The sequence below is a fragment of the Oncorhynchus kisutch genome, linkage group LG24 (assembly GCF_002021735.2).
Source record: "Oncorhynchus kisutch isolate 150728-3 linkage group LG24, Okis_V2, whole genome shotgun sequence".
Classification (NCBI taxonomy): domain Eukaryota; kingdom Metazoa; phylum Chordata; class Actinopteri; order Salmoniformes; family Salmonidae; genus Oncorhynchus; species Oncorhynchus kisutch.
The window spans coordinates 934207-961605 of record NC_034197.2 but is presented as its reverse complement, the minus strand read 5'-3'; the positions used below and the strand labels follow the sequence as shown (position 1 = coordinate 961605).

At 40.3% G+C, this 27399-nt stretch overlaps 2 protein-coding genes across 2 annotated transcripts in view; one reads left to right on the top strand and one right to left on the bottom strand.

Annotated features, from left to right (window-relative positions):
• LOC109881957 (transcription factor HES-2) lies at nucleotides 1-27328 on the bottom strand. Its single transcript, XM_020474054.2, has 4 exons — nucleotides 27221-27328; nucleotides 1189-1487; nucleotides 891-1074; nucleotides 1-767 (listed from the first exon to the last, which is right to left on the bottom strand). Exons 2-4 carry the CDS (start codon nucleotides 1276-1278, stop codon nucleotides 451-453), a joined length of 591 nt encoding a protein of 196 aa, XP_020329643.2. The 5' UTR covers nucleotides 1279-1487; nucleotides 27221-27328; the 3' UTR covers nucleotides 1-450.
• The window catches only part of LOC109881958 (espin-like), a 147001-nt gene continuing 145959 nt past the window's right edge, over nucleotides 26358-27399 (top strand). The window contains exon 1 of the mRNA XM_031804181.1: nucleotides 26358-27399. Coding sequence (XP_031660041.1) covers nucleotides 27106-27399 — 294 coding nt within the window. The 5' untranslated portion in view covers nucleotides 26358-27105.

Sequence of the window (27399 nt, the reverse complement as noted above, 5' to 3'; positions counted from 1 at the left end):
TTTTTTTATAATGAGCTTTTATTCAAAGTTTATGATCAATGACAAAATCGTTTGTGTCATAAGACACATAAACTAAATTGTGTTTTCATCAAATAAATAATACGTTACTATAACACACAGTGTTTACAGTCTACTCCTTTGCACAGACCAAAAGTACTTAAGTCAATAGCGCAAACCTCAAACAAAATAACCCTTGGGGTTTTACAATTGTGTTGTCTACAACCCAAATCTTGGAAATCCCAAAGAGGATTGCATTTAGCCTAACAAAGATCATAGAATTTGTCTGTGCTCATCTGATTTGTCTGTGAATAAATAAATGCATTACTAGTCAAACGTGAAATAACTCCCTCATCTCTTCCAGTTAATATCTACATCTAACAGCGGTTATATATATATATATATTATATATATATATATATCACAAAACAATGTTCGCTAAGGGAGTCTAATCTACCAGGGTCTCCACATGTTAGCATTGACAGCTTGTGGCACTGGCTGGGGCCGGTTGGGAAGCGAGTTCGAGTGGTTCTCGATTCTGGAGCCAACGTTGGCTTTGAGGCTCAGGAGTCTCTGCTGAATCTGGGGGAAAGCCCTGGAGCTCTGAGCGCAACAGTTCTGACAAGCTGGGTCGACGGACGCAGACATGGCCTGCTGGATGAAGTCGTTCACCCGCTGACACGAGTCTTTGTCCAGGTTCGTTTTGGGGATCAGAGCGGTGACGCGCTGCAGGCAGGCTTTGTACCCTTCTTTGTAGCTGTCTGATGAACCTGGGGGGGAAAAAAATTGGCGAAAGTTTAGTTTAATGACCCAATGACAAATCTACAACTTATTCACACAATACCGTACACATACACAACATGATAGAATTAGCTTTCTGAAATAATACTGACTTTTGACTGAAGATGAAGGGAGATCTCGGAGGAATCGGACGGTCATCTCCAGAATATTGGCTTTCTCAAGCTTCGAGTATGGAGCGTTGTCTTTGCCGACCAGAGGGAGGATTAGAGTCTTCAATTGACCGAGGCTGTCGTTGATGCGTGCGCGCCTTTTCTTTTCCAACAAAGGCTTTAGTGTCTGGAAGAAGCGATAAAAAAGCCATTAGTAACTCGAAAAGTGTATATAGCATTGAACGAAAGCTACAGTATAGTGAGTTGGTGATAAACACATTTGACTCTTAGTTTCTCTTACCTTTCTCAGTTCGTTCGCTTCTTTCCTCTGGGCCACCGTGGACCTTGAGGGGACAAGCTGGGTAGTCTCAGGAGTGATTCTTGGAGTCATGTCTTTAGCTAGAAGTTGTGCTTTCAGGAGAGAGGCGATGTGCTCTTTGCGAGGCGGTGAGCTGCTGTGTGCTGAGCCGAGGGAGAGCGCTGTATTTATGCGAGTTTCGCGCGTCGAGGGGGGGGACCTCCATCCATTGTCTTGGAGTCTTGACGCAGGGGACTATGCCTTTGGGACAGCAACACATGCACTCGACTTGACCATCTGGCCTGTGGGGATATAGGGTTGACATTTGGCTTCCACAACTGGCATGTCTCACTGGTGGTATTGCATGTTGTGCAATACCAATAAAGATATTTAAAGTTCCATTCATTCATGTGCACCATCTCTATCCTTGCATATAACCTAAATGCTTATATAAGACGTGGGATCCTAAACTATCCTGAAATTCAATTTTAAAGCTAAAACTGTAAAGTATGATAACATCATGTTTAATAAACAGCATTAAGGTTTATTCGGTTGTATTTATTAGATAAACAAGACGTAGGCTATTGACAGCTTTATTTTCAGTGGGCTACTGGAACATAATGAACTTGGGGGGGAAGTCTTACAACCAAACAAGTTGTATTAATAGTTCTTATAATCATGCTTCTATTCAAATGTAGATTATGGTCTAGGTTTGTTTTCTTCAGTCTTGATTCAGAGTTAGGACTCAGGCAAATGTAGCCAGACAAACGTTCTAAAATAGTAAGCGATTCCAAAATGTTGAAAACCCGATCCCCAAGCCACGCTATGTATGGATTAACATTTGCTTGTCCTAATCAACATGTTTTCAATGCAGTCTATCTGAACAAGGACATTCACCTGTGGCCAAGACCCTTCTTAAATTGGGGGGGGGAGGGGGCAGCAATGCAGTGGAACCATAGATGTTTATAAAATAATGAAATGTAGATTGTATGAATTATTTATGTCAAATAGCCTACATTCTGTTGATATTTCAATGCATGACAGGAGATTTATTTCCAAATAAACACCATTGTGTTAGCCTACTCAGATGGACTTTTCATGTATCACTATATGAACCAAAATGCAGAAGTTGTATTTATACATTTTGTATTTTATGTAAGTCTTTGTCAATAGAGTGCTCTCATTTGCTCTGTGCAGCTATGAGCCGCTGTTAAACTCACGCGCTCGGCACGCGCCATGGATGCGCAACAGATGGGAGTCTGTTGCACGCCCATCCCCCACGTCTCTGCCATTGCGCTGCACTTGTTCCGTGTCCCATTGCTTACCCATGTTCTTGATTTGTGCTCCCGTCACCTGTCTGCGTGTTTTTTCAAACATATTTGGCGTCAGTAGCCTATATTCCATCTGCATGATGGTGAGTGGGGGTAGGGACAGTGGTTTACAATGTCATCTCTAACAGTTTTGCACCAGAATTGGAAGTTCAAAACGTCAAATTTCAAGTGTTTAAGGTTAAGTTTAGGCATTAACCCCCAATTTTTAAGGTTAGGGTTAAGTGCAGGCATTCATTCCAAATTCTTAAGGTTAGGCATTAACTCTGACAGTCAATATGTGACATAATACACCTGGTTTTGGATTGTTAAATGCTGGTGGCACTGCATTGGCTTGTCAAACCTTCTGAACAGGCTTGTGAAGGCTTCTTAACAGTCAATTGCAGCCTATATGCTACAATGTACTGTGCGAAAGTATATGTCCTATACTTTGTCCATTACTTCTAGATTACATTAAGCTACACAATTTATTAGGCTAAATGAAAATAAAAAAGTCTCTCCAAACCATTTATGCATTGGTTATTCAATATTGCTTATCGAGGTGACCTTGTACCATCCATGTGCTTTGTAAATATATTTTGCATCCTTAGCTACATTTATAGTGTAAGGGAGATGGAAGTTATCATATAGGCTTACACTGTTGCAAGCTGCCCTTGCTTGTAGTCTCTTTGTGAGACAGCTAGGGCACTAGACGGTACACTGTATGGCCAGATGGAACACTGTCCTTCTCTCAGCAGACATCAAAGCTGCAGACTAAAGTTAAATCTAGACTTTGTTTCCTCTATCGTATTCAAATCAAATCAAATGTATTTATATAGCCCTTCGTACATCAGCTGATATTTCAAAGTGCTGTACAGAAACCCAGCCTAAAACTCCAAACAGCAAGCAATGCAGGTGTAGAAGCACGGTGGCTAGGAAAAACTCCCTAGAAAGGCCAAAACCTAGGAAGAAACCTAGAGAGGAACCAGGTTATGTGGGGTGGCCAGACCTCTTCTGGCTGTGCCGGGTGGAGATTATAACAGAACATGGCCAAGATGTTCAAATGTTCATAAATGACCAGAATGGTCGAATAATAATACGGCAGAACAGTTGAAACTGGAGCAGCAGCATGGTCAGGTGGACTGGGGATAGCAAGGAGTCATCATGTCAGGTAGTCCTGGGGCATGGTATTCGCTCCTCTTTCACCCCAGCTGCCAAATTAACCCTGATTCAGATGACCATCCTACCCATGCTAGATTATGGAGACATCATTTATCGATCGGCAGGTAAGGGTGCTATATATAGGACAAAACACACATCACAACAAGATATATATATATACACACACACAGTGGGGCAAAAAAGTATTTAGTCAGCCACCAATTGTGCAAGTTCTCCCACTTAAAAAGGTGAGAGAGGCCTGTAATTTTCATTATAGGTACACTTCAACTATGACAGACAAAATGAGGAAAAGAAATCCAGAAAATCACATTGTAGGATTTTTTATGAATTTATTTGCAAATTATGGTGGAAAATAAATATTTGGTCACCTACAAAAAAGCAAGATTTCTGGCTCTCACAGACCTGTAACTTCTTCTTTAAGAGGCTCCTCTGTCCTCCACTCGTTACCTGTATTAATTCCACCTGTTTGAACTTGTTATCAGTATAAAAGACACCTGTCCACAACCTCAAACAGTCACACCCCAAACTCCACTATGGCCAAGACCAAAGAGCTGTCAAAGGACACCAGAAACAAAATTGTGGACCTGCAATAGGTAAGCAGCTTGGTTTGAAGAAATCAACTGTGGGAGCAATTATTAGGAAATGGAAGACATACAAGACCACTGATAATCTTGCTTGATCTGGGGATCCACGCAAGATCTCACCCCGTGTGGTCAAAATGATCACAAGAACGGTGAGCAAAAATCCCAGAACCACACGGGGGGACCTAGTGAATGACCTGCAGAAAGCTGGGACCAAAGTAACAAAGCTTACCATCAGTAACACACTACGCCGCAAGGGACTCAAATCCTGCAGTGCCAGACGTGTCCCCCTGCTTAAGCCAGTACATGTTCAGGCCTGTCTGAAGTTTGCTAGAGAGCATTTGGATGATCCAGAAGAAGATTGGGAGAATGTCATATGGTCAGATGAAACCAAAATAAAACTTTTTGGTAACAACTCAACTCGTCGTGTTTGGAGGACAAAGAATGCTGAGTTGCATCCAAAGAACACCATACCTACTGTGAAGCATGGGGGTGGAAACATCACGCTTTGGGGCTGTTTTTCTGCAAAGGGACCAGGACGACTGATCCGTGTAAAGGAAAGAATGAATGCGGCCATGTATCGTGAGATTTTGAGTGATAACCTCGTTCCATCAGCAAGGGCATTGAAGATGAAACGTGGCTGGGTCTTTCAGCATGACAATGATCCCAAACACACCGCCCGGGCAACGAAGGAGTGGCTTCGTAAGAAGCATTTCAAGGTCCTGGAGTGGCCTAGCCAGTCTCCAGATCTCAACCCCATAGAAAATCTTTGGAGGGAGTTGAAAGTCCGTGTTGCCCAGCAACAGCCCCAAAACATCACTGCACTAGAGGAGATCTGCATGGAGGAATGGGCCAAAATACCAGCAATAGTGTGTGAAAACTTACAGAAAATGTTTGACCTCTGTCATTGCCAACAAAGGGTATATAACAAAGTATTGAGATAAACTTTTGTTATTGACCAAATACTTATTTTCTACCATAATTTGCAAATAAATTCATTAAAAATCCTACAATGTGATTTTCTGGATTTTTTTCTCATTTAGTCTGTCATAGTTGAAGTGTACCTATGATGAAAATTACAGGCCTCTCATCTTTTTAAGTGGGAGAACATGCACAATTGGTGGCTGACTAAATACTTTTTTGCCCCCCTGTATACACACACACACACACACACACACACACTACCCGTCAAAAGTTTTAGAACACCTACTCATTCAAGGGTTTTTCTTTACTTTTAAAATTTTCGACATTGTAGAATAATAGTGAGTACATCAAAACTATGAAATAACACATATGGAATCATGTAGTAATCAAAAAAGTGTTAAACAAATCAAAATATATTTGAGATTCTTCAAATAGCTACCCTTTGCCTTGATGACAGCTTTGCGCACTCTTGGCATTCTCTCAACCAGCTTCACCTGGAATGCTTTTCCAACAGTCTTGAAGGAGTTCCCACATATGCTGAGCACTTGTTAGCTGCTTTTCCTTCACTCTACGGTCCAACTCATTCCAAACCATCTCAATATGGTTGAGGTCAGGGGATTATGGATGTATGTCATCTGATGCAACACTCCATCACTCTCCTTCTTGGTAAAATAGCCCTTACACAGCCTGGAGGTGTGTTGGGTCATTGTCCTTTTGAAAAACAATTGAAGTTCCCATTAAGTCAAAACTAGATGGGATGGCGTATCACTGCAGAATGCTGTGGTAGCCATACTGGTTAAATGTGCCTTGAATTAAAAATAAATCACAGAAAGTGTCACCAGCAAAGCACCCCCACACCATTACACCACCTCCTCCATGCTTTACGGTGGGAAATACACATGCAGAGATCATCCGTTCACCCACACCGCGTATCACAAAGACTTGACGGTTGGAACCAAAAATCTCCAATTTGGACTCCAGACCAAAGGACAAATGTCCACTGGTCTAATGTCCATTGCATGTGTTTCTTGGCCCAAGCAAGTCTCTTCTTCCTATTGGTGTCCTTTAGTAGTGTTTTTTCCCAGCTATTTGACCATGACGGCCTGATTCACACAGTCTTCTCTGTTCTCTTCTCTGTGTCTGTTACTTGAACTCTGAAGCATTTATTTGGGCTGAAGTTTCTGAGGCTGGTAACTCTAATGAACTGATCCTCTGCAGCAGAGGTAACTCTGGGTCTTCCATTCCTATGGCAGTCCTCATGAGAACCAGTTTCATCATAGCGCTTGATGGTATTTGCGACTGCACTTGAAGAAACTTTCAAAGTTCTTGAAATATTCCGTATTGACTGAACTTGATGTCTTAAAGTAACGATGAACTGTCATTTATCTCTGCTTGTTTGAGCTGTTCTTGCCATTATATGGAGTTGGTTTCTTCTGTATACCCCCATACCTTGTCACAACACAACTGACTGGCTCAAATGCATTAAGAAGGAAAGAAATTCCAAAATTGTACTTTATTAAACAAGGCACACCTGCTAATTGAAATGCATTCCAAGTGACTACCTCATGAAGCTGGTTAAGAGAATGCCAAGACTGTGCAAAGCTGTCATCAAGGTAAAGGGTGGCTATTTGAAGAATCTCAAATATAAAATATATTTTTTATTTGTTTAACACTTTTTTGGTCACTACATGATTCCATATGTGTTATTTCATAGTTGTGATGTCTTCACTACTATTCTACAATGTAGAAAATAGTACAAATAAAGAAAAGCCTTGAATGAGTAGGTGTTCTCAAACTTTTGACGGGTAGTGTACATATATTTATTTTTTAATCCCAGCCCCCGTAGGCCATCATGGTAAATAAGAATGTGATCTTAACTAAATTGCCTAGTTAAATAAAGGTTCAATTAAAAAAATAGCCAGAAATGGGTAGGCCTACACATTTTTACCCAAATTAACTGCCATGAAGTCCAGTTTGGGAACAGGGCTTTCGATATCAAACACAAAATCCTGGAGGGCTTTCCTGGAGGGCCTCTTTGTCCATAATTTGGCGTGGGTATCCCATCTGTGCAAGCTGAATGGACAGTGGTCCTTTGTTGGGGAATACCTCAAAATGTGGAGGAAATTATCATGTTTTTGTTGGCCACTGTATCGGAGATGCTGTGCATCATGGATGCGCTGTATGAGGGGTGACACAGCAGTTATAGAACAGACAAGTGTTCCTTTTAGCTGGGATAATGTCTGTGTGCATCAGGATATAGGCTACATGAGACATCCATGTTTGTTAACGCGATGTAGGCTAGTGCATCTATTTCAGTATGGCAGTAGTCTCAGTGCAATAAACCAAACCTTTTCCAGTTAAGAGCATCAAATGACTATTTTGCACATTGAAGATCTAAACTATTTAATTTAACCATATTCAATATTTATGAAATTGGCATATTTTCATTATCTAATTCACGTCAATGTGGTACAGGATTACACAATGAAAATATTCGAATTTTGTTCTATTGGCCTATTATGTTCTAAATAAGATCATGCTATGCATCATAAATGGTGAGAATCTGGGTTTGAACGGGTTCGCAGACGCAGTGCACCCCCTCATTGAACTCGTTATGAAAACGGCATGAGACTGACACGAGCCAACCTTTCAAGACAGATGGGGGGTCAAGTGAAAATTCAGTGAAGCATAAAATTGAACATCAAGCTTCTATTTGGGGTAGACTAGCAGTTATTTGAATATTATAAGAATGCCATGGATTTGCCATCATGAAATGTAAATATTCCAATATTAAATGGATCCAGATGTTAAATATGTATAGGCCTACATCAAAACTGTATTTGCTAGCATAAATTAACTATAGTGCTATGATGGATTCATTGTTGTCCATAACGGATATTGATTGCCTTTCTAGTGGCATATAGAGTCATAGGCTACCCTCCCTATAGGTCTTTAGCAGAACGATGGAGTACTTATCTATATCCAACACCCTCGTGATGACCAGCCAATGAGTACTGTTACATGCACACAATAATGATTTACAAGCTTTACAAGAATGATACATTCCCTAATAATCCTGTTTACGGACACATCTGAAACCGGTCTACCTGATGGCACTCTGGTAAGTGCAGAAAACCTCAAAATGAACAGCGACCATGTTACTTTTGGGAAGCATATTTGATTCTGAGATGGGACATATAACGTTTTAATGTGAAAACTACTTCTAAGACACATACATTCAGTTGTTCTGAAATGACTTCACTCGCCCTGAAGAGGGAGGCTCACTCGGCTGGTGCTGGCACATGCGCAGATCAAATACATTGCTGAAACGCCCACTAAGGTGTTTACATACCCTAATAATTCTAAAGATTGCTCAGAAAACCAGATGTTTTAATCGGCATATGCTTACTCCGATTTTGACCGTACGCCGATTCAGATAAGCAGAGTAAGGTGTTAACATGACTTTTGAGTAATCTGCCTACTGATACTCAACACGGGGGCCCCTCAGGGCTGCATGCTTAGTCCCCTCCTGTACTCCTTGTTAACCCATGACTGCGTAGCCAAACACCATCAATAAGTTTGCTGATGGCACAACAGTGGTAGGTCTGATCACCGACAATGATGAGACAACAAATAGGAAAGAGGTCAGAGACCTGGTGGTGTGGTGCCAGGACAACAACCTCTCCCTCAATGTGATCAAGTCTAGGGAGCTGATTGTGGACTGCAGGAAAAGGAGCACCGAGCACGCCCCCATTCTCATTGAAGGGGCTGTAGTAGAGCAGGTTTTGAGCTTCAAGTTCCTTGGCGTCCACATCACCAACAAACTAACATGGACCAAGCACACCAAGACAGTCGTGAAGAGTGCATGACGAAACCTATTCCCCCTCAGCAGACTGAATAGATTTGGCATGGGTCCTTAGATCCTCAAAAGGTTCTACAGCTGCAACATCGAGAGCATGGTTGCATCACTGCCTGGTATGGTGACTGCTCGACCTCTGACCGCAAGGCACTACAGAGGGTAGTGTGTATGGCCCAGTACATCACCGGGGCCAAGCTTCCTGCCATCCAGGATCTCTATACCAGGCGATGTCAGAGGAAGGCCCTAAAAATTGTCAAAGACTCTCTGCTACCACACAGCAAGCGATACCCGGAGCGCCAAGTCTAGGTCCAAGAGGATTCTAAACAGCTTCTACCCCCAATCCATAAGGCTACTGAACATCTAATTAAATGGCTACCCAAACTATCTGCATTCCCCCCCTTTTACGCTGCTGCTACTATCTGCTATTATCTATGCATAAGTCACTTTAATAACTCTAACTACATGTACATATTACCTAAATTACCTCTATTAACCGGTGCCCCCGCACATTGACTCTGTACCTCTATCCCCTGCATATAGCCTCGCTATTGTTATTTTATTGCTGCTCTTTAATTATTTGTGACTTTTCTTCCTTTTTTTCTTAAAACTTAATTTTTGGTTAAGGGCTTGAAAGTAAGCATTTCACTGTAAGGTCTACTACACCTGTTGTATTCAGCATTTCACTAAGGTCTACTACACCTGTTGTATTCAGCATTTCACTGTATGGTCTACTACACCTGTTGTATTCAGCATTTCACTGTAAGGTCTACTACACCTGTTGTATTCAGCATTTCACTGTACGGTTGTATTTACCTGTTCTATTTGGCGCATGTGACAAATAACATTTGATTTAGGTTGAGAAGTGAGTTTCACAAATCCCCATATGATACCTTCATCCCCCATCTCACTCCACAGCAACCACAGAATTGAGCTATGTGCAAATGCAGATCCGGGTCACAGTACTAAAGGACATCAAACTGCTTGCTTAATGAGTACAGCTTTCTCCTGATTCGGCTCTTAACGAGGCTCAAAATCCTGACTTCTGGCTTGCAAACACGTGACTTCCCTCCTAAAGAGTGACCCTATCTCTCCACCAAAAAGCCAGCCTTTCAGGAGTGCAAGTGGGGACACTTCAGGCTATGTAGTGAGTTTCACAGATCCTCATCTACTACATTTAGTTCCATCTGACCATCCTGTTTCTTTTGATCATGAAAAACTCCCCAGACCCTGCCCTTGACAAGCACTCATAACATAATGCAGCCACCACCATGATTGAAAATATGCAGGGTGTTAGTGATAGGATTTGCCTCAAACCTAGGCCAAAAAGTCAATTCCTTTGGTGTTCTTTTTTCTTCAGTAACAGTTTTACAAACAGGATGCATGTTTTGGAATGTTGTTTTTTCAGTACAGGCCTCCTTTTTACTCACACGAGTTTTGTGTAGTGACCAAGAAATTTTTCTCCCATCTAAGCCATTGAACGGTTTCCTTCCTCTGGCAGCTCAGTTAGGAAGGACATCTGGATTTGTGTAGGGTCTGAGTGGTATGATACACCATCCAATGCTTAATTATTAACTTGACTGTGCTCAAAGGGATATTCATTGGGTTTGTGTTCATTTCGTCAACAATAACTATGACGAAAAATACTTTGCAATTACCTATTTTCCCTGACAAAAACTATGATGATAACGAGATGCCCTGGGGGGGAAAAACGATAACTATTACAAATGACTTTACATTTTAGTCGAAAATATGAGTCGAGACTAATGGACATTTTATTTGACATGAAGCTCCTTTTCGTCTGTTTTGTCCAATCCTAAACACGCAGGATATGTCATGCAATTTGCTTGATCTGATCTGCCCGGCTCTCCCACATAGTTTCCAGTCGGTCACTTCAGTCACTCGTCCATCTTTTTAACTGATGCGAAGCCAGGACACTTGACTTGTAACGAACCTCAACTGGAAACAATGTTTACTCTTACTTTCATGTAGGCTATTTTCCATTGATCACATTATAAGCTCAATTTTCCCATGTGTTCTGTTATTTATTCATCTGTGTTGCTGCTCTCGTGCCGCCGTTTTCCTATGGGAAAAACCAATGCTATTTGTTGAATATTACACTGAAAAAATTATTTGAATTGACTTAATTCAAATGTGTACATCGGTTCCACATGAATGAAACATGTTAGCTAAACAGTTTACTTATTTTCTTTTTGTCAAGCAAATATAATTTGTTCAAGTAAATGCACAGTAATGGAATACAATCAATTTAACACGGTAAAGCACATTTTATTTGAATTAAATGTGTAGCTTTAAATGGATTTTATCATGTTCCCTAAACCTGATCACAACTTGATAATTAACATTTTATTGCTGATATTACTCATAAATCATGTGGAACTTTGTCCATACTTTATATTATAGACAAGGTTCTACATAATTATTTGTGGAAGCACAAGACGAAGTGCTGCCATTTTCTACCTTAGTGTTTGTATTTACAAAAATAAGGAAATAAAAAGCATATGCTAAAGATGTGTAACCAAGGAGCAAGAGACCATCTGCATCAGTGACTAAGAAGACATAAGGCATGTGTTTTAAAAATGACTGTTTTTGTAATGGTTCAGCCCTTTGGAATGACAAATGTCCATTCACTGACATTCAGTGTTCAATGAATTGCACAGGTCTAAATCACATTAATGTAGGCTATACAGTGGCAAGAAAAAAGTATGTGAACCCTTTGGAATTACCTGGATTTCTGCATAAATTGGTCATCAAATTTGATCTAATCTTCATCTAAGTCACAACAATAGACAAACACAGAGTGTGCTTATTAAACTAATCACACACAAACAATAATATGTTTTCATGTCTTTATTGAACACACTGTGTAAACATTCACAGTGCAGGGTGGGAAAAGTATAAGTATTGAATAACTGGTTGGCCCTCTTTTGGCAGCAATAACCTCAACCAAACTTTTTATTTTGTTGCGGATCAGACCTGTACAATGGTCAGAAGGAATTTTGGACCATTCCTCTTTACAAAACTGTTTCAGTTCAACAATATTCTTAGGATGTCTGGTGTGAACCGCTCTCTTGAGGTCATGCCACAGCATCTCAATCAGGTTGAGGTCAGGACTCTGTGTGGGCCATTCCAGTAGGCATATTTTCTTCTGTTGAAGCCATTCTGTTGTTGATTTACCTCTGTGTTTTGGGTCGTCCTGTTGCAACACCCAACTTCGGTTGAGTTTCAATTGGCGGACAGATAGCCTTACATTCTTCTGCAAAATGTCTTGATAAACATGGGAATACATTTTTCCGTCGATGAACAAGCTGTCCAGGCCCTGAAGCAGCAAAACAGCCCCAATGCTCCACGATGTTCCCTCCACCATACTTTACAGTTGGGATGAGGTTTTGATGTTGGTGTGCTGTGCCTATTTTTCTCCACACAGTGTTGTGCATTCTTTCCAAACAACTCAACTTTAGTTGAATCTGTCCACAGAATATTTTGCCAGTAGCACTGTGGAACATTCAGGTGCTCTTTTTGAGTACTTCAGACATGCAGCAATGTTTTTTTTTTGGACAGCAGTGGCTTTTTCTGTGGTGTCCTCCCATGAACACCATTCTTGTTTAGTGTTTTATGTATCGTTGTCACGCCTTGACCTTAGTATTCTTTGTTTTCTTTATTATTTTGGTTAGGTCAGGGTGTGACAAGGGTGATGTATGTGTTTTTTGTTCCTGTCTAGGGGTTTTGTATGTCTATGGGCGTTATGTATGTCTATGGTTGCCTAGATTGGTTCTCAATTAGAGGCAGCGGTTTATCGTTGTCTCTGATTGGGAACCATATTTAGACAGCCATATTCCTTGGGTATTTCGTGGGTTATTGTCTATGGTTAGTTGCCTGTGTCTGCACTTGTTATATATATATATATATATATATATATATATATTTATAGCGTCACGTTCGTTTTGTATAGTTTGTTTAGTGTTTCTTTGTTAATAAATAGAAGAATGTATTCACATCACGCTGCGCCTTGGTCTCCTCCATTCAACGAACGTGACAATCGTAGACTCGTCAACAGAGATGTTCGCATGTAACAGAGATTTCTGTAAGTCTTTAGCTGACTTTAGCTTTCTTTAAAAGTATTTATTAATGAGACATATGCATTTTGATTTAGTAAATGTTCCATTTCATCTTACAGTGGTTTAAAAAAGTCCAACTCCTATAGGAAGAAATGAAGTACCAAACTTCATTACTGTTAAATGTTTTAGTGGTGAAGCATTGACAGAAGTCTCCCCTATCATACTAGGCATCATAATAGTTAAAATTTATTTCAGGCCAACTTGAATGGTCACTGTCAAGAAATTGTCGATACATGGCACTGCAAACCTTAAGAGTATACGTGTTTGTCTGTGTAGCCTCTCTAGGAAAGACAATGGTCAAAAAACGAAGTTCAAATGGACTGAGACATGGTATGTTTTTCTCTTTATAGGGAAAAATGGAGTAGTTGTATTATAAATGATCAGTATTGTGGAATCCTGTAAACCCAAACAACCATAAAGTAATTCATCCTGTGTAAATCTGGGTACTTTACAATATAACTGCATTGCTTTGATCGAAATGTATAGTCCTCTGGATCTGTACAAACTAGTTCCTCTTCATACATAATTATCAGAGTTTCATTAGATTGTAGAAATTACAATACTGTAGTTTAGTGAAATGCTTTTTACACTAATTATCAGATGATAAATCTCAATCAAGTACATTTTATATAGCATTTAAGTCAATTACACCCTAAACAAGCCAGATCTGGTGTGTACAATGTTACACTGCCCTTTGTGGTGCATCATATATTTACCATCTGTTTTTGTGAGTGCAATGTCAATCAGAATATGCCTCTGGAGGTGTTTGAGCTTGCAACAAGAAACTGGTATAAGAATTTATAAAACAGCTTGCCAAGCATAAACCAACGTCATTTTCATGAAGCGTCTGCCTCTTAGAAGCGCAAACATATAGTAACATTTTTACACTGTAGCGAAGGACTCGAGTCAATACGACCAGGTGACGCGTCTCCTGGCCACAAAGCTTCCGCATCATTTCGAGTCCACAGGGGAACAACAAAGCGACACGTGACTAATGTATTACTGTATAGACATGTTTATTTAATAACAAAATCAAACATTTTATCAACTGCAATGCTGAATAAAATATGAGACGAGAGTGGGTGACACTGTAATATCTCATGTGTAGACTGATCAAATCATAATTTGTCTAAATATTTTTTGTTTTGGATTGTGCCATGAAAAAACAATAAACGAATTCGAGTGACCTCCTGAAACAACGATTCCTAATTGAACTGACTGTAGTCTAACTGATCGGAGGTTCTTCAGAAATCTATGGTCAGTGTAGGTGAGGACAATTTTAAAACTCCAATTTAACTCGTTCGTATCTATTCTACAGTTGTCCATAGACTAAATGTATCTGAATTGAATGATTGAGCACCAAATGAAGGGTCGTATTGTCTACGTAATTAATGTCACGAGAACTGCACGAGCCGGGTAACTCGGGCACCAGTTGGTTGCGCAAGTGTGTTTTTGACACACACAATAACCTACAAGATGAATGTAACAAACCCAAAAGACTGTCTCCGTATTTTTTTTACCATTTAGCCTTTATGACAACTTTACATTCTTTGTAGTTTGTAGGCCACCGAACTACCTGAAAACATAGAATGAATGCTATGAATGCTACGCATGCTAACGAGACTTAGAAAAACAAGTCAAAAGGTTGTATTGTGGATTCATGGATAATATGTTTGGCTTACATGTCACCATCAAGTCTAACAACGTTCACTTCTAAATCATGTAATAGTATAGGCCAAGGCACCCTTTAGTCCCCAAGCGTGGACAGATTGTAAGCGCCTATGAACTTCATCAATGACATGAAATGTAAATACCCAAGCCAAAATCCAAGCTAAAAAAGGTACACATCTGGTGCCTCAACTTGAGTTTTCCCTTAAACCATGTCGAATGGCTGTATGGCGTCACATTAGACTCAAACTGTATTCCTAATTTCTTCCAACAGCAGTCTCTCTGACGCACCAGCCTGTATCAGACACGAGATCACCGTAGTCTGCATTATTCTAGGTAGTAATAACTACAATTTTACTCCTATGGCCTTTTTATAGCCTATGCTTCTATAACTGAAATGAAAGAGATCATGCAGTATTTCATATTTCAATCCTATGTATTGGACATTGTCTTTCGCTATACAGAATTACAAGTGGGCTAAGCTGCAATCAGACATAGTCGATGTTATTGGACAGACGGCTCGATGGCGCGTTTTTTGAATGCACGATTTCATATGTGCATTGAGGGGTCTTCATTGTGCGGCCCCTGTAGATATGGGGGGCACGAGAACGACACGAGCCTGAGGAACAAAAGGACAGATGGCCCTCCGGTTCATCTAATGAATTATGGAGAATTTGAAGGAAATTGGACCATCAAATAGTTCATGAAGGGTGAGGTATCTTTCTATTTGATAATGTTGCATTATATTGTTATATTAGACCTATAGCCTACTGAAACTAAATACAATGCTCAATGTTATGGGCATCCAACGATATGATCATATTAGTGATAGCCATCACATCTTTAAAAGAAGGTCTACCTTATAACATTATTTTACTGAAAATAGTGTGAGAAGGAAAGAACTGGTTTAATAAACTATATTGAGCTCATTTTGTAAAATAATCCATCGATATGTATGTTTAACATTAATGTTAAATATGTTTAACATGAAACAAATCATAAAACATGTTTTATGTTTTGATATGGTAATATGCATACGGTTAGGCTATATTCCAGATATTAAGCTTTGATGCTGAGGGCTTAGTCAAGCCTTAGAAGAGGTGGACCAATCGCCTCCGCCCACAAAGAGCACCCCAGCCACACTGGTTCACCAGCCTCGTGCGCTAAAAGGGCGCTCAATACAATCCACTGTTCCAGCCATCCACGCGCAACGCCACGCTCCTGCTCCATCGAAGCTCCATCAAAGCAAGGAGGCCGATTTCTGGTATGTAATCATCAATAATATCAGAAATAGTATTATCAGAACATGTTGTCTGTGTTTTGGGAAAGACTAACACGCTTTCCTTGAACGAATGTGTGAACTGTTCATTATTTGGAGCACTCTCGAATTGGCAGAGCAGGTCCATTATGTTGCACCATAGAAACATTAATGTCATTAGCATTTATCAGTACATTTGTAAATGCATTAAAGTAGTATCGTAATATGTGGTATCTCAATAAACAGCTCAGATAGTTTTGCTTTATGAAATGGTAATATGTCAAAGACATGCATTATTAGTACAAAAAATATGAGGAAATAAGAGTTAGGTCTACAAGGAGTTTACAACACATTATGCAGATTATTTTAACTGGAAGTTGAGATTGCATTAAGATGTAATTAATATATATATATATATATATATATATTTATAATTGATCTGTAAAAAAATATGCATGAATCATTTACTCACTAACTGTTTTTAAATAATTGGAAAACTGTCAGATAAACTGTTTATAAACCCCATAGTTATTTGGAAAAGAGGTTAATCAAATGTTTCATTAAAGCGGCACTCATATAGTTTTAACCATGGTTTTAGGCTACATGGTGTTTGTTTAAATGTACTTTGTTTACAACATTGGAGTAAAACAAGCGTATATTTTGGGTTATGATGATTGAACTAAGCTCAGCGCATTTATAAGTAATATTTTTCAAAAATCAATAGGTAGGCATACATATCATTTATTCACAAGTCCACAAATGGATGTAGCAACAGCAGATTGCCCCTTTATGGATCTTCAAGTGAATTGACTAGTCTTTATGAATAATATATATATATATATATATGCCAAAAAGCGGCTTACAGTCACGCGGTCCCGGGAATCAAATCTGCCATCCTGACATAGCACCAACCTAAACCAACTGAGCTACAGAGGACCACATGAATGTAGATTGCAGTGTTACCTTGTCATTTTAAACCCCATATAGAGAACAAAAACCCATTGTTTCTGGTTGACTAATTCCACTGGGCACACTGGTTGAATCAATGTTGTTTACGGGTCATTTCAATAAAATTACGTTGAACCAATGTGGAATAGACGTTGGATTGACGTCTGCGCCCAGTATACCTGTTAGATATACACAGTTAGGTATTGCTTCACAACGTGTGTGAGTACGCGTCTGTATGTCAAGAGAGAATTCACCATTAAAGTACTCAAGAGGATCAAACCGGACGACCAAATAAAGTGATCTCTTGCCGTTTGTGTCTTATTCAATTGTGACAATTTCACATGATGTAGCTACTCCTCTAAACTGATACGCACATACATGCTGAAATATTAAAGATTTCATGTCTGGTCTGGTTATTTATGTATAGTACGCTATGGATTGGGGTTATAAATGCGGCATTTGTAGATTGCAGAAAAGTATGGCGTTGGGATGCATATAAATCCCATTTGTCAATTATATAAGAACATTTAGTTGTGATTTCCTTGAGAACATATTTACATTAGATTATTTTATATGTGAAAATTCCAATTGGTCAAGGTATCGGTTTTTCTGAGAATAAATCTCTCCTTAGAGACTAGATGATGACGCACAAGACTGTGCCAAAAGGCATGTAAAACGGTAGGCGTCTTGGAGGTGGGATAATAATGAGCGTCACAAAGGTTTAAAAAGAAAAGTGTTGAAAATGGAACCATAAAAAAACGACAATAAACACCCAATTTAACTCTGAATAAAAAATAAATAAGAGCACGTGGTGGCCGTTTTATTTGCAATTTGATTTCAAAATCGAATTTAAAAGCCATTTATTTGTAGCTTGATTTCAAAATCGAAATTTAAGGTTCTATATGAGAGGCTCTTGATTTAAGAAGCGAATCAATGAATAGGCCTCCAACTGCACGCGTGCTGTTTGCTCAACCGAGGTTAATTGATGGCACGCGCCACCCCGCTGAACATTTGGACAGATGGGCCAACCTCTCTTTGCGGAGGCTGTGTGGAGGCACTGCCATTAGTAAAGGAATTTGGTAACTGCAGTAGACCTACACTGGAAAATGTATTTAATAACATGTTTATATTTAGCCAAAAATGTAAATACGTGTTTTCATTTGAATGTAAAACACAAACATACAATATAGGCCTAGGCCTAATTGCAGGGTATAATATGCAGTGATTTGTTGCTCATGTTATTGTTTTTAATTCGAGTCAATTTTGTTATCTTTTTTAATTTGATCTGTCTTATAGATTTAGCTATTTCCACCCATAATTTTGGTTTAAATTGCCATCAAAATATATTTGTAATATCCTACATTGCTAATTTTCACAATTTTCAATAGGTTACTAAAATGTTGAAAACAAATAGGCCTATATTGGAAACCAAAACGTCACTGATGTTCCCCAGGGAGAAGCAGCGTTCCTGATTTGAATGTTCCCGCGCAGGCAAGCAGCAGATGGCCATAACAACGGGCCTTCAGTTTGGCTCTGAATGGAATTGCAACCAATTTGAATAACTGTCACACGTCAGACGCGTGCAAGGAATACCCCCGCGTTCCCAGACGTCATCTTCAACGTTCACATTGAAAATCCGTTAGAAAGCCTGTTCCAATTCAATCGGGATTTCCAAACATTTGGGGTAATAGGGGCGCTTAAAATGACCATGGAAACAAATACCCATAAAAGACTAGTCTAGCGCTATAGTGCTTCATTTCTCTATATGGTCTATATAGCCTTATTACTCGAAATGTTTGTGCTATAAATGGTAGATTATATACAGCAGCTGTTCTCTACAACAATAAAATAAAGCATATAGGTTTAGGTCTCTTTTTTATAGCCTATGTGTTCTAGACATTTTAGACTAATAATTACGATTGCGCAAAACATATCCATTTATTTCTGGCAATAAAACTATTGTTCCTTATTTGTGCCATCAATTAATTGTCAGTCCCTCATGGGGTTTTAAAGGTCCAATGCAGCTGTTTTTAAAAATCTCAATATCAAATCCTTTCTGGGTAACAAGAGGCTACCTTGCCAAGTTTATTTTCAATTTAAAAAATATATTATTTTTTACAAAAACAGCCACTTAACAAAGATCAATTTCTCAAGCAATAATTTTGCTATGACTGTCAGGGATTGCTCTGAGTGGGGAAGGGAAAACTGAAAAGTAGCTGTTATTAGCAGAGAGGTTTGTAAACTCTTTCTTATTGGTCTGTTAACTCATTTACAGCCTCCATCCAACAGGCGGAAACTTCAGGCAGTATTTTCAAACAGCTCTTACTCTAAAAGGGCATTATCCTCATTTTCACAATCTCACAGTATTATTCCAAACTCGTAGTGTGGAAATATATAGAAAACACGGGAAAATCACGTTTTTGACCGCACTGAGCATTTAATAAGCACCTCCTCTTAGCAAGCATGGTGTCTATAACAATTGGGCTTATGGCAACAGATTGTCCCATGAGGTACGAGTTAAGCACGGGGCTCAACCCATAGAGACCCAACCAACAGAGTGTGCTTGAGCAGAAAGTGATAAACTAGATAACATGAGAAGTCAAATGCAGCAACAATGCTCATATTTATGTGCTTAAATAAAACCGTTTGTTAAATCATGCGCTGGAATTCCATTAAAATCCATTATATGATTCTTGCAAGTCGAACTAAACAAAACGAATATGATTCAAGTCTCTGAAAGAATATCATATATAGCCTAAAAATATTATATTAGGCTATAAAAATGTTAGGAACTATAAGACCTCAATAATGCTTTTGGGGTAAAGAGCAGCCTAACATACAAGTCTCACTAAAGACCCAATAATGCAGCTGTTTTTAAATTAATATCAAATCATTTTGGGGTAACAGTTAAGTACTTTACTATAATAGATTTCCATTAAAATCGTAAAAAAATGGCTTTTTAGCAAGAAAACATCTCTCAAGCAATAATTTTGCTAGGGCTAAGACTGAGTGGGGAGGTGGAAACGGAAAACGAACTGTTATTGGCAGAGAGGTTTGGAACTCTTTGTTATTGGTCTATTAGCCAATTTACCATGGAAACCCGAAACTCATGCAAGCCTGCTGATTATAAGGTCCTGTGTTAATTGGGGCGGTTACTAGTCCAACGCTCTAATTAGTGGTTAGAGCGCTGGACTAGTAACCGAAAGGTTGCAAGGTCGAATCCCCGAGCTGACAAGGTAAAAATCTGTCGTTCTGCCCCTGAACAAGGCAGTTAACCCACTGTTCCTAGGCTGTCATTGAAAATAAGAATTTGTTCTTAACTGACTTGCCTGGTTAAATAAAGGTAAAAAAAAAAAGTATACCTCTGCATATGCCTCTCCGTGGTTGACTGTGATAAATTGCAATATGTTTCATTACCAGAGGGTGACAGGAAATCATCATATGTTGGACCACAGCTCACACAAGCAACCTAGCTGGGTATGCATCAATATTGGATAAAATTTTTAATTTTTAATTTTTTATTTCACCTTTATTTAACCAGGTAGGCTAGTTGAGAACAAGTTCTCATTTGCAACTGCGACCTGGCCAAGATAAAGCATAGCAGTGTGAGCATACAACAAAGAGTTACACATGGAGTAAACAATTAACAAGTCAATAACACAGTAGAAAACGAAGGGGGGGTCTATATACAATGTGTGCAAAAGGCATGAGGAGGTAGGCAAATAATTACAATTTTGCAGATTAACACTGGAGTGATAAAAGATCAGATGGTCATGTACAGGTAGAGATATTGGTGTGCAGAAGAGCAGAAAAGTAAATAAATAAAAACAGTACGGGGATGAGGTAGGTGAATAAGATATAGCCTTAAAGCCCCAATGCAGTCAAAATTATGTTCCTGGGTTTTATATCATATTGTACAACAGCTGATGAAACTAACACTGTTAGTTTCAGTGTTAGAAGTGTAAAAGGGAGAAAAAATGTGATCAGTGTTATTTCCTGATAGTTGCTGGTTGAAAATACAATTTTATTTGACCTTTATTTAACTAGGCAAGTCAGTTAAGAACAAATTCTTATTTTCAATGACGGCCTAGGAACAGTGGGTTAAATGCCTGTTCAGGGGCAGAACGACAGATTTCTATCTTGTCAGCTCGGGGGTTTGAACTTATGGAGAATCAAATATATATATATTTGTGAGATGCACCGAATACAACAGGTGTAAACTTTGCTGTGAAATGCTTACTTACAAGCGTTTTCCAAAGCAGAGTTAAAAGGAATAAAATCCCCCACACAAAGTTTCAGAATTGGTCGGGAGCCCCCGTAAAACAGCCGCTATCCACTGCAGCGCCATCTCCTTATATTGAAAAGGCCTACAAATGCATGAGAAAACGCACGACTCTCCCACGTGTTGATCCACCCCTACTTCCAATAAATATTATTGCAGGGTCCCTTTACATGATGCAAGTCATACATTTTGTTTCTGGACTACATCAACAATAAGATATGGTTTTTGATATGAGCAAAAATGATTTAAAACGTTTTCTGATATAGCACGGGCTACCTGGCCTACTGGCTGTGTGTCCGCTGATGCAAACCACTAATTATATTGGGTAATGCAAAGTCTCTCTTATGTAAAAGGATTTCGGAATTAAAACATACATAGGACTAACTGCTTTGAAAGACAACCCCTTATAAGCAGTGGTGTGTAATGATGGATGTCAAGGGAAGCCAGGCGTCCCCCCAAAAATGCCAGGCGTCCCCAAAAAATTGACCAAGAAAATCCGAATATTATCACATTTTCGTATCTCCGTTTCATAATTTTCCTTCAATTTAATAGGCTGAATGTACACTACATTGTCAAAAGTATGTGGACACCCCTTCAAATGAGTGGATTTGGCTATTTCAGCCACATCCATTGCTGACAGGTGTATAAATTCGAACAAACGCAGCCATGCAATCTCTATACACAAAAATTGGAGCTCAGTGACTTTCAACGTGGCAACGTCATAGGATGTCACCTTTCCAACAAGTCTGTTTGTAAAATTTCTGGCCTGCTAGATCTGCCCCAGTCAACTGTAAGTTCTGTTATTGTGAAGTGGTAACGTCTTGGAGTAACAACGGCTCAGCAGGGAAGTGGTAGGCTACATGTAACAGTGCAGCTTCCGTCCCTCTCCTTGTCCCTACCTGGGTTCGAACCAGGGACCCTCTGCAGACATCAACAACTGACACCCACGAAGCATCGTTACCCATCGCTTCACAAAAGCTGCTGTCCTTGCAGAGCAAGGGAAACAACTACTTCAAGGTCTCAGAGCGAGTTACGTCACCAATTGAAATGCTATTAGCGCGCACCCGGCTAACTAGCTAGCCATTTCACATTGGTTTCACACACACAAGATCATAGAACAGGACCGCCGAGTGCTGAAGTGCATAGCGCGTAAACATCGTCCTCGGTTGCAACACTCACTAGCGAGTTCCAAACTGCCTCTGGAAGCAACATAAGCACAATAAATGTTTGTCAGGAGTTTCATGAAATTAGTTTCCATGGCTGAGCAGCTGCACACAAGTCTAAGATCACCATGCGCAATGCCAAGCATCGGCTGGAGTGGTGTAAAGCTTGCCGCCATTGGACTCTGGAGCAGTGGAAAAGCGTTCTCTAGAGTGATGAATCACGCTTCACCATCTGCCAGTCCAATGGACGATACTGGGTTTGGTGGATGCCAGCAGAACGCTACCTGCCCGAATGCAAAAATCTAATCAAATGTTATTGGTCACATACACTTGGTTAACAGATGTTATTGCCAGTGTAACGAAATGCTTGTAATATAGTGCCAACTGTAAAGTTTGGTGGAGGAGGAATGGTCTGGGGCTATTTTCCAAGGTTCAGGCTAAGCCCCTTAGTTCCAATGAAGGGAAATCTTAAAGCTACAGCATACAATGACATTCTATACTTCCAACTTTGTGGCAACAGTTTGGGGAAGGCCCTTTTCTGTTTCAGCATGACAATGCCCCCGTGCACTAAGTGAGGTCCATACAGAAATGGTTTGTTGAGATCGGTGTAGAATAACTTGACTGGCCTGCACAGGCCTGCACAGAGCCCTGACATCAACCCCATCAAACACATTTGCGATGAACTGGAACGCCGACTGTGAGCCAGGCCTAATGGCCCAACATCAATTCCCCACCTCACTAATGCTTTTGTGGTTGAATGGAAGCATGTACCAGCAGTAATGTCCCAACATCTAGTGGAAGCCTTCCCAGAAGAGTGGAGGCTGTTATAGCAGCAAAGGATGGACCAACTCCATATTAATCCCCATGATTTTGGAATGACATGTTCGAAGAGCAGGCATCCACATACTTTTGGCAATGTATCTCACCGGAGAAAGCATCCGAGTGAGCAAAACAGCATCCCTCTGCCTCCGTATGTGTATCCCATCTAGTTCTATATGATGCTGTCTGGTCAAAAATATTATTACATTTTTGCCGTCCGTAGCATTGAATGCAAGGGAAGCTAATAATACCCAATCAGCGTTGAGCTAAACTGAGTGAGCTCAACTGTGAATGGCCCTGGCACACCCAAAAATAGTGTCAAGGAAAGCCAGTTTGGATTTGGCTTCACGCCAATAACATCAGGAGCAAAACATCAAATGACAGAATAAAATGTAACTTTTGCATCTCATTGTGTTGTTGTCCTCTGGTGGCTAGCTAGCTAAAAGTGTCCCTTTCCTAAATTAGCCATGGATGGATGTAGGGATTTGGACTTGTGGGTTTTACTTAATTCTCTGTACAAGCCAATGATTATGACGGTGATTCTGATCCAACCATTAATTCATACATTGTTGTGCCCCTGGCCTGAGGGGATGGAAGATCAATATCTAGCTAACTGTAGTAGGCTAATGTAAACTAGCTGGGTCCTCGTAGCCCATGAAAGGAAGTTAGGCTATCAAGCAAGCATTTCAGCCAGGTAGTCTATGACAACAAAAACTAAAAACATACTGTATGACGGAGTCATAGATCATTTTCTCAACATGAAAGAAAGGATGGCATTACACGAACGCATGCACAAACAGAAATCACAACCATGGACAGCCAAATCATATTTAGGTTACGTTGATTGGACTAAACTGATACTTTTGGTATCTTTTAGTTGTCACTGTATTAGACTGTATTAGACTAAACATATGTGATTTGATGATATTGAAATTAGAGGTCGACCGATTATGATTTTTCAAACGCAGATTATTGGAGGCCCAAAAGAGGCGATACCGATTAATCGGCCGATTTTTATTTGTTTATTTGTAATAATGACAATTACAACAATACTGAATGAACACTTATTTTAACTTAATATAATACATCAATAAAATCCATTTAGCCTCAAGTAAATAATGAAACATGTTCAATTTGGTTTAAATAATATCGGTCGACCTATAGTTGAAATGGTGCTGGAATAGTGGAGGCAGCTCCTGTTTTCTTTGTGACTTGTGATTTGGCATGGGTCCTCAGATCATCAAAAGGTTTTACAGCTGCACCATCGAGAGCATCCTGACGGGTTGCATCACTGCCTGGTATGGCAACTGCTCGGCCACCGACTGCAAAGCACTACAGAGGGTTTAATAACTCTACCTACATGTCCATATTACCTCAATTACCTTGACACTGGTGCCCCCACACATTGACTCTGTACCAGTACCCTCTGTATATAGCCTCCACATTGACTCTGTACCAGTAGCCCCTGTATATAGCCTCCACATTGACTCTGTACCAGTAGCCCCTGTATATAGCCTCCACATTGACTCTGTACCAGTAGCCCCTGTATATAGCCTCCACATTGACTCTGTACCAGTAGCCCCTGTATAAAGCCTCCACATTGACTCTGTACCAGTAGCCCCTGTATATAGCCTCCACATTGACTCTGTACCAGTAGCCCCTGTATAAAGCCTCCACATTGACTCTGTACCAGTAGCCCCTGTATATAGCCTCCACATTGACTCTGTACCAGTAGCCCCTGTATATAGCCTCCACATTGACTCTGTACCAGTAGCCCCTGTATATAGCCTCCACATTGACTCTGTACCAGTAGCCCCTGTATATAGCCTCCACATTGACTCTGTACCAGTAGCCCCTGTATATAGCCTCCACATTGACTCTGTACCAGTAGCCCCTGTATATAGCCTCCACATTGACTCTGTACCAGTAGCCCCTGTATAAAGCCTCCACATTGACTCTGTACCAGTAGCCCCTGTATATAGCCTCCACATTGACTCTGTACCAGTAGCCCCTGTATAAAGCCTCCACATTGACTCTGTACCAGTAGCCCCTGTATATAGCCTCCACATTGACTCTGTACCAGTAGCCCCTGTATATAGCCTCCACATTGACTCTGTACCAGTAGCCCCTGTATATAGCCTCCACATTGACTCTGTACCAGTAGCCCCTGTATATAGCCTCCACATTGACTCTGTACCAGTAGCCCCTGTATATAGCCTCCACATTGACTCTGTACAGGTACTCCCTGTATATAGCCTCCACATTGACTCTGTACCAGTAGCCCCTGTATATAGCCTCCACATTGACTCTGTACCAGTAGCCCCTGTATATAGCCTCCACATTAACTCTGTACCAGTAGCCCCTGTATATAGCCTCCACATTGACTCTGTACCAGTAGCCCCTGTATATAGCCTCCACATTGACTCTGTACCGGTAGCCCCTGTATATAGCCTCCACATTGACTCTGTACCAGTAGCCCCTGTATATAGCCTCCACATTGACTCTGTACCAGTAGCCCCTGTATATAGCCTCCACATTGACTCTGTATTAACTCAATAGTTGCTTGACCATGCTGTAGGTCATGTAACTGTTTATTACATGCAATATGTTTTGTGGCAATCACCAGACAAGAGGTTCCTCTCTGGTTTTGTGATGAATAAAGGTGTGGTTGAACTTATTCTACCGCTGTGTCTCGACCTTATCACGGTCGCAAGGCATATTAACTAACAGGTTATACAGCAAACAATCAAATTATCAATGCCCCATAAATTGTAATATGGCTTTTTTTTTGGCTTGGCTTCCCAAGTGATTTTACCAAAGCACTGCTTATAAGGGTGGATAGGTTTTGCTACAATGTTATTTATCGACCACTGAAAAAGCACAATCACAAACTAAAAAGTGGTCAAGTCTCCTCCTGCAGACCAGCTGGGGTTTGGAGGTTTTGGTACCAACCCTTTCTCTAACACACCTGATTCTGCTAATCAAGGTGCTGATTAATATTTGATTAGCAGTGTCAGTGTATAAGGCTGTAGGTTGGTGCAAAAACCTTGAGAAACAAGTATCTCTCCGTGAGGACTGGCCACCCCTGACATTGGCTACTGTCTCCTTAACTACTGATCCGATTTCTAGAGACCAACCTGTTACTGCAGGAGTGATCTTCCCCTGATGGATTATTTAACAGGTGCTGAGTCCCAAATCGCAATCTGCAGACACAGATACATGAGCCAAGACAGCCGTGCGCAATATTCTCCGTGGCTAATTCAATGGGCTACAACTTCGATAACGTTCTCAAAGCGGAGTAATATCTAAGAAAGAAGGCGACATTAAGACCAGGGAATATCCCTGCAGCGGGTGTTTGAGCTATGGTTTGGAGGCAGCGGAGGACAAGGTAGTCATCAGTTGAACATTATCGTCGTGCGCAATGCAATTACAAATCACCGGTACGCAATAATGATAACCTTCATTCGCTCAATTACACGAACACGACTGGTACTTGGTCAAATCTGTGGATATAAAGCAAAACAATATGTTAACTAGTAAAATGACAATACATGCGCATTAAAAGACATGTCAAAAGAAATAGGCTTTTTGTGTTTCTCAAAAAGTAGGCTTACTTAGAGATGCATTTAGATATGTCAATTGAGCAGGATCGGCTTCTAAAGACTGGACATGCATTTATGTTCCTGTACTGAACACATGATTTATCTGCGAAGAAAATAGTTCGAGTTAAATAGAGATTAACCTCATTTAGAGGGTGCGTTTATAAATACGGAGGAGTTGTCGAGCCGCAGTTATGGTGGTGGAAAGGACACTGATTGCCGCAAGGCAGGGGGATGTACAAACTCTGAAAGTGCAATTAGCGGAGAAAGTACTGAACAGCGGAGTAAAGGACCTTTTGGGAGCCTCACCTGTCCACCATGCAGCCCGTACTGGAAAACTAACTTGCCTGCGTTTCCTCGTGGAAGAAGTGGGTTTACCGGGCAACGGTTTGGCGAATAATGGCGCCAGCCCCGCACACGATGCGGCTGCCACTGGTAACCTGGCCTGCTTACAGTGGCTATTGACTCAAGGGGGATGTCATACCGCG

Coding starts and splice junctions, on each gene's coding strand:
- LOC109881957 (XM_020474054.2), bottom strand. CDS start 1,278: ATGACTCCAAGAATCACTCCTGAGACTACCCAGCTTGTCCCCTCAAGG. Junction 1,075..1,188: donor AAGCGAACGAACTGAGAAAG/GTAAGAGAAACT, acceptor CGCTTCTTCCAG/ACACTAAAGCCTTTGTTGGA. Junction 768..890: donor CCCTTCATCTTCAGTCAAAA/GTCAGTATTATT, acceptor TTTCCCCCCCAG/GTTCATCAGACAGCTACAAA.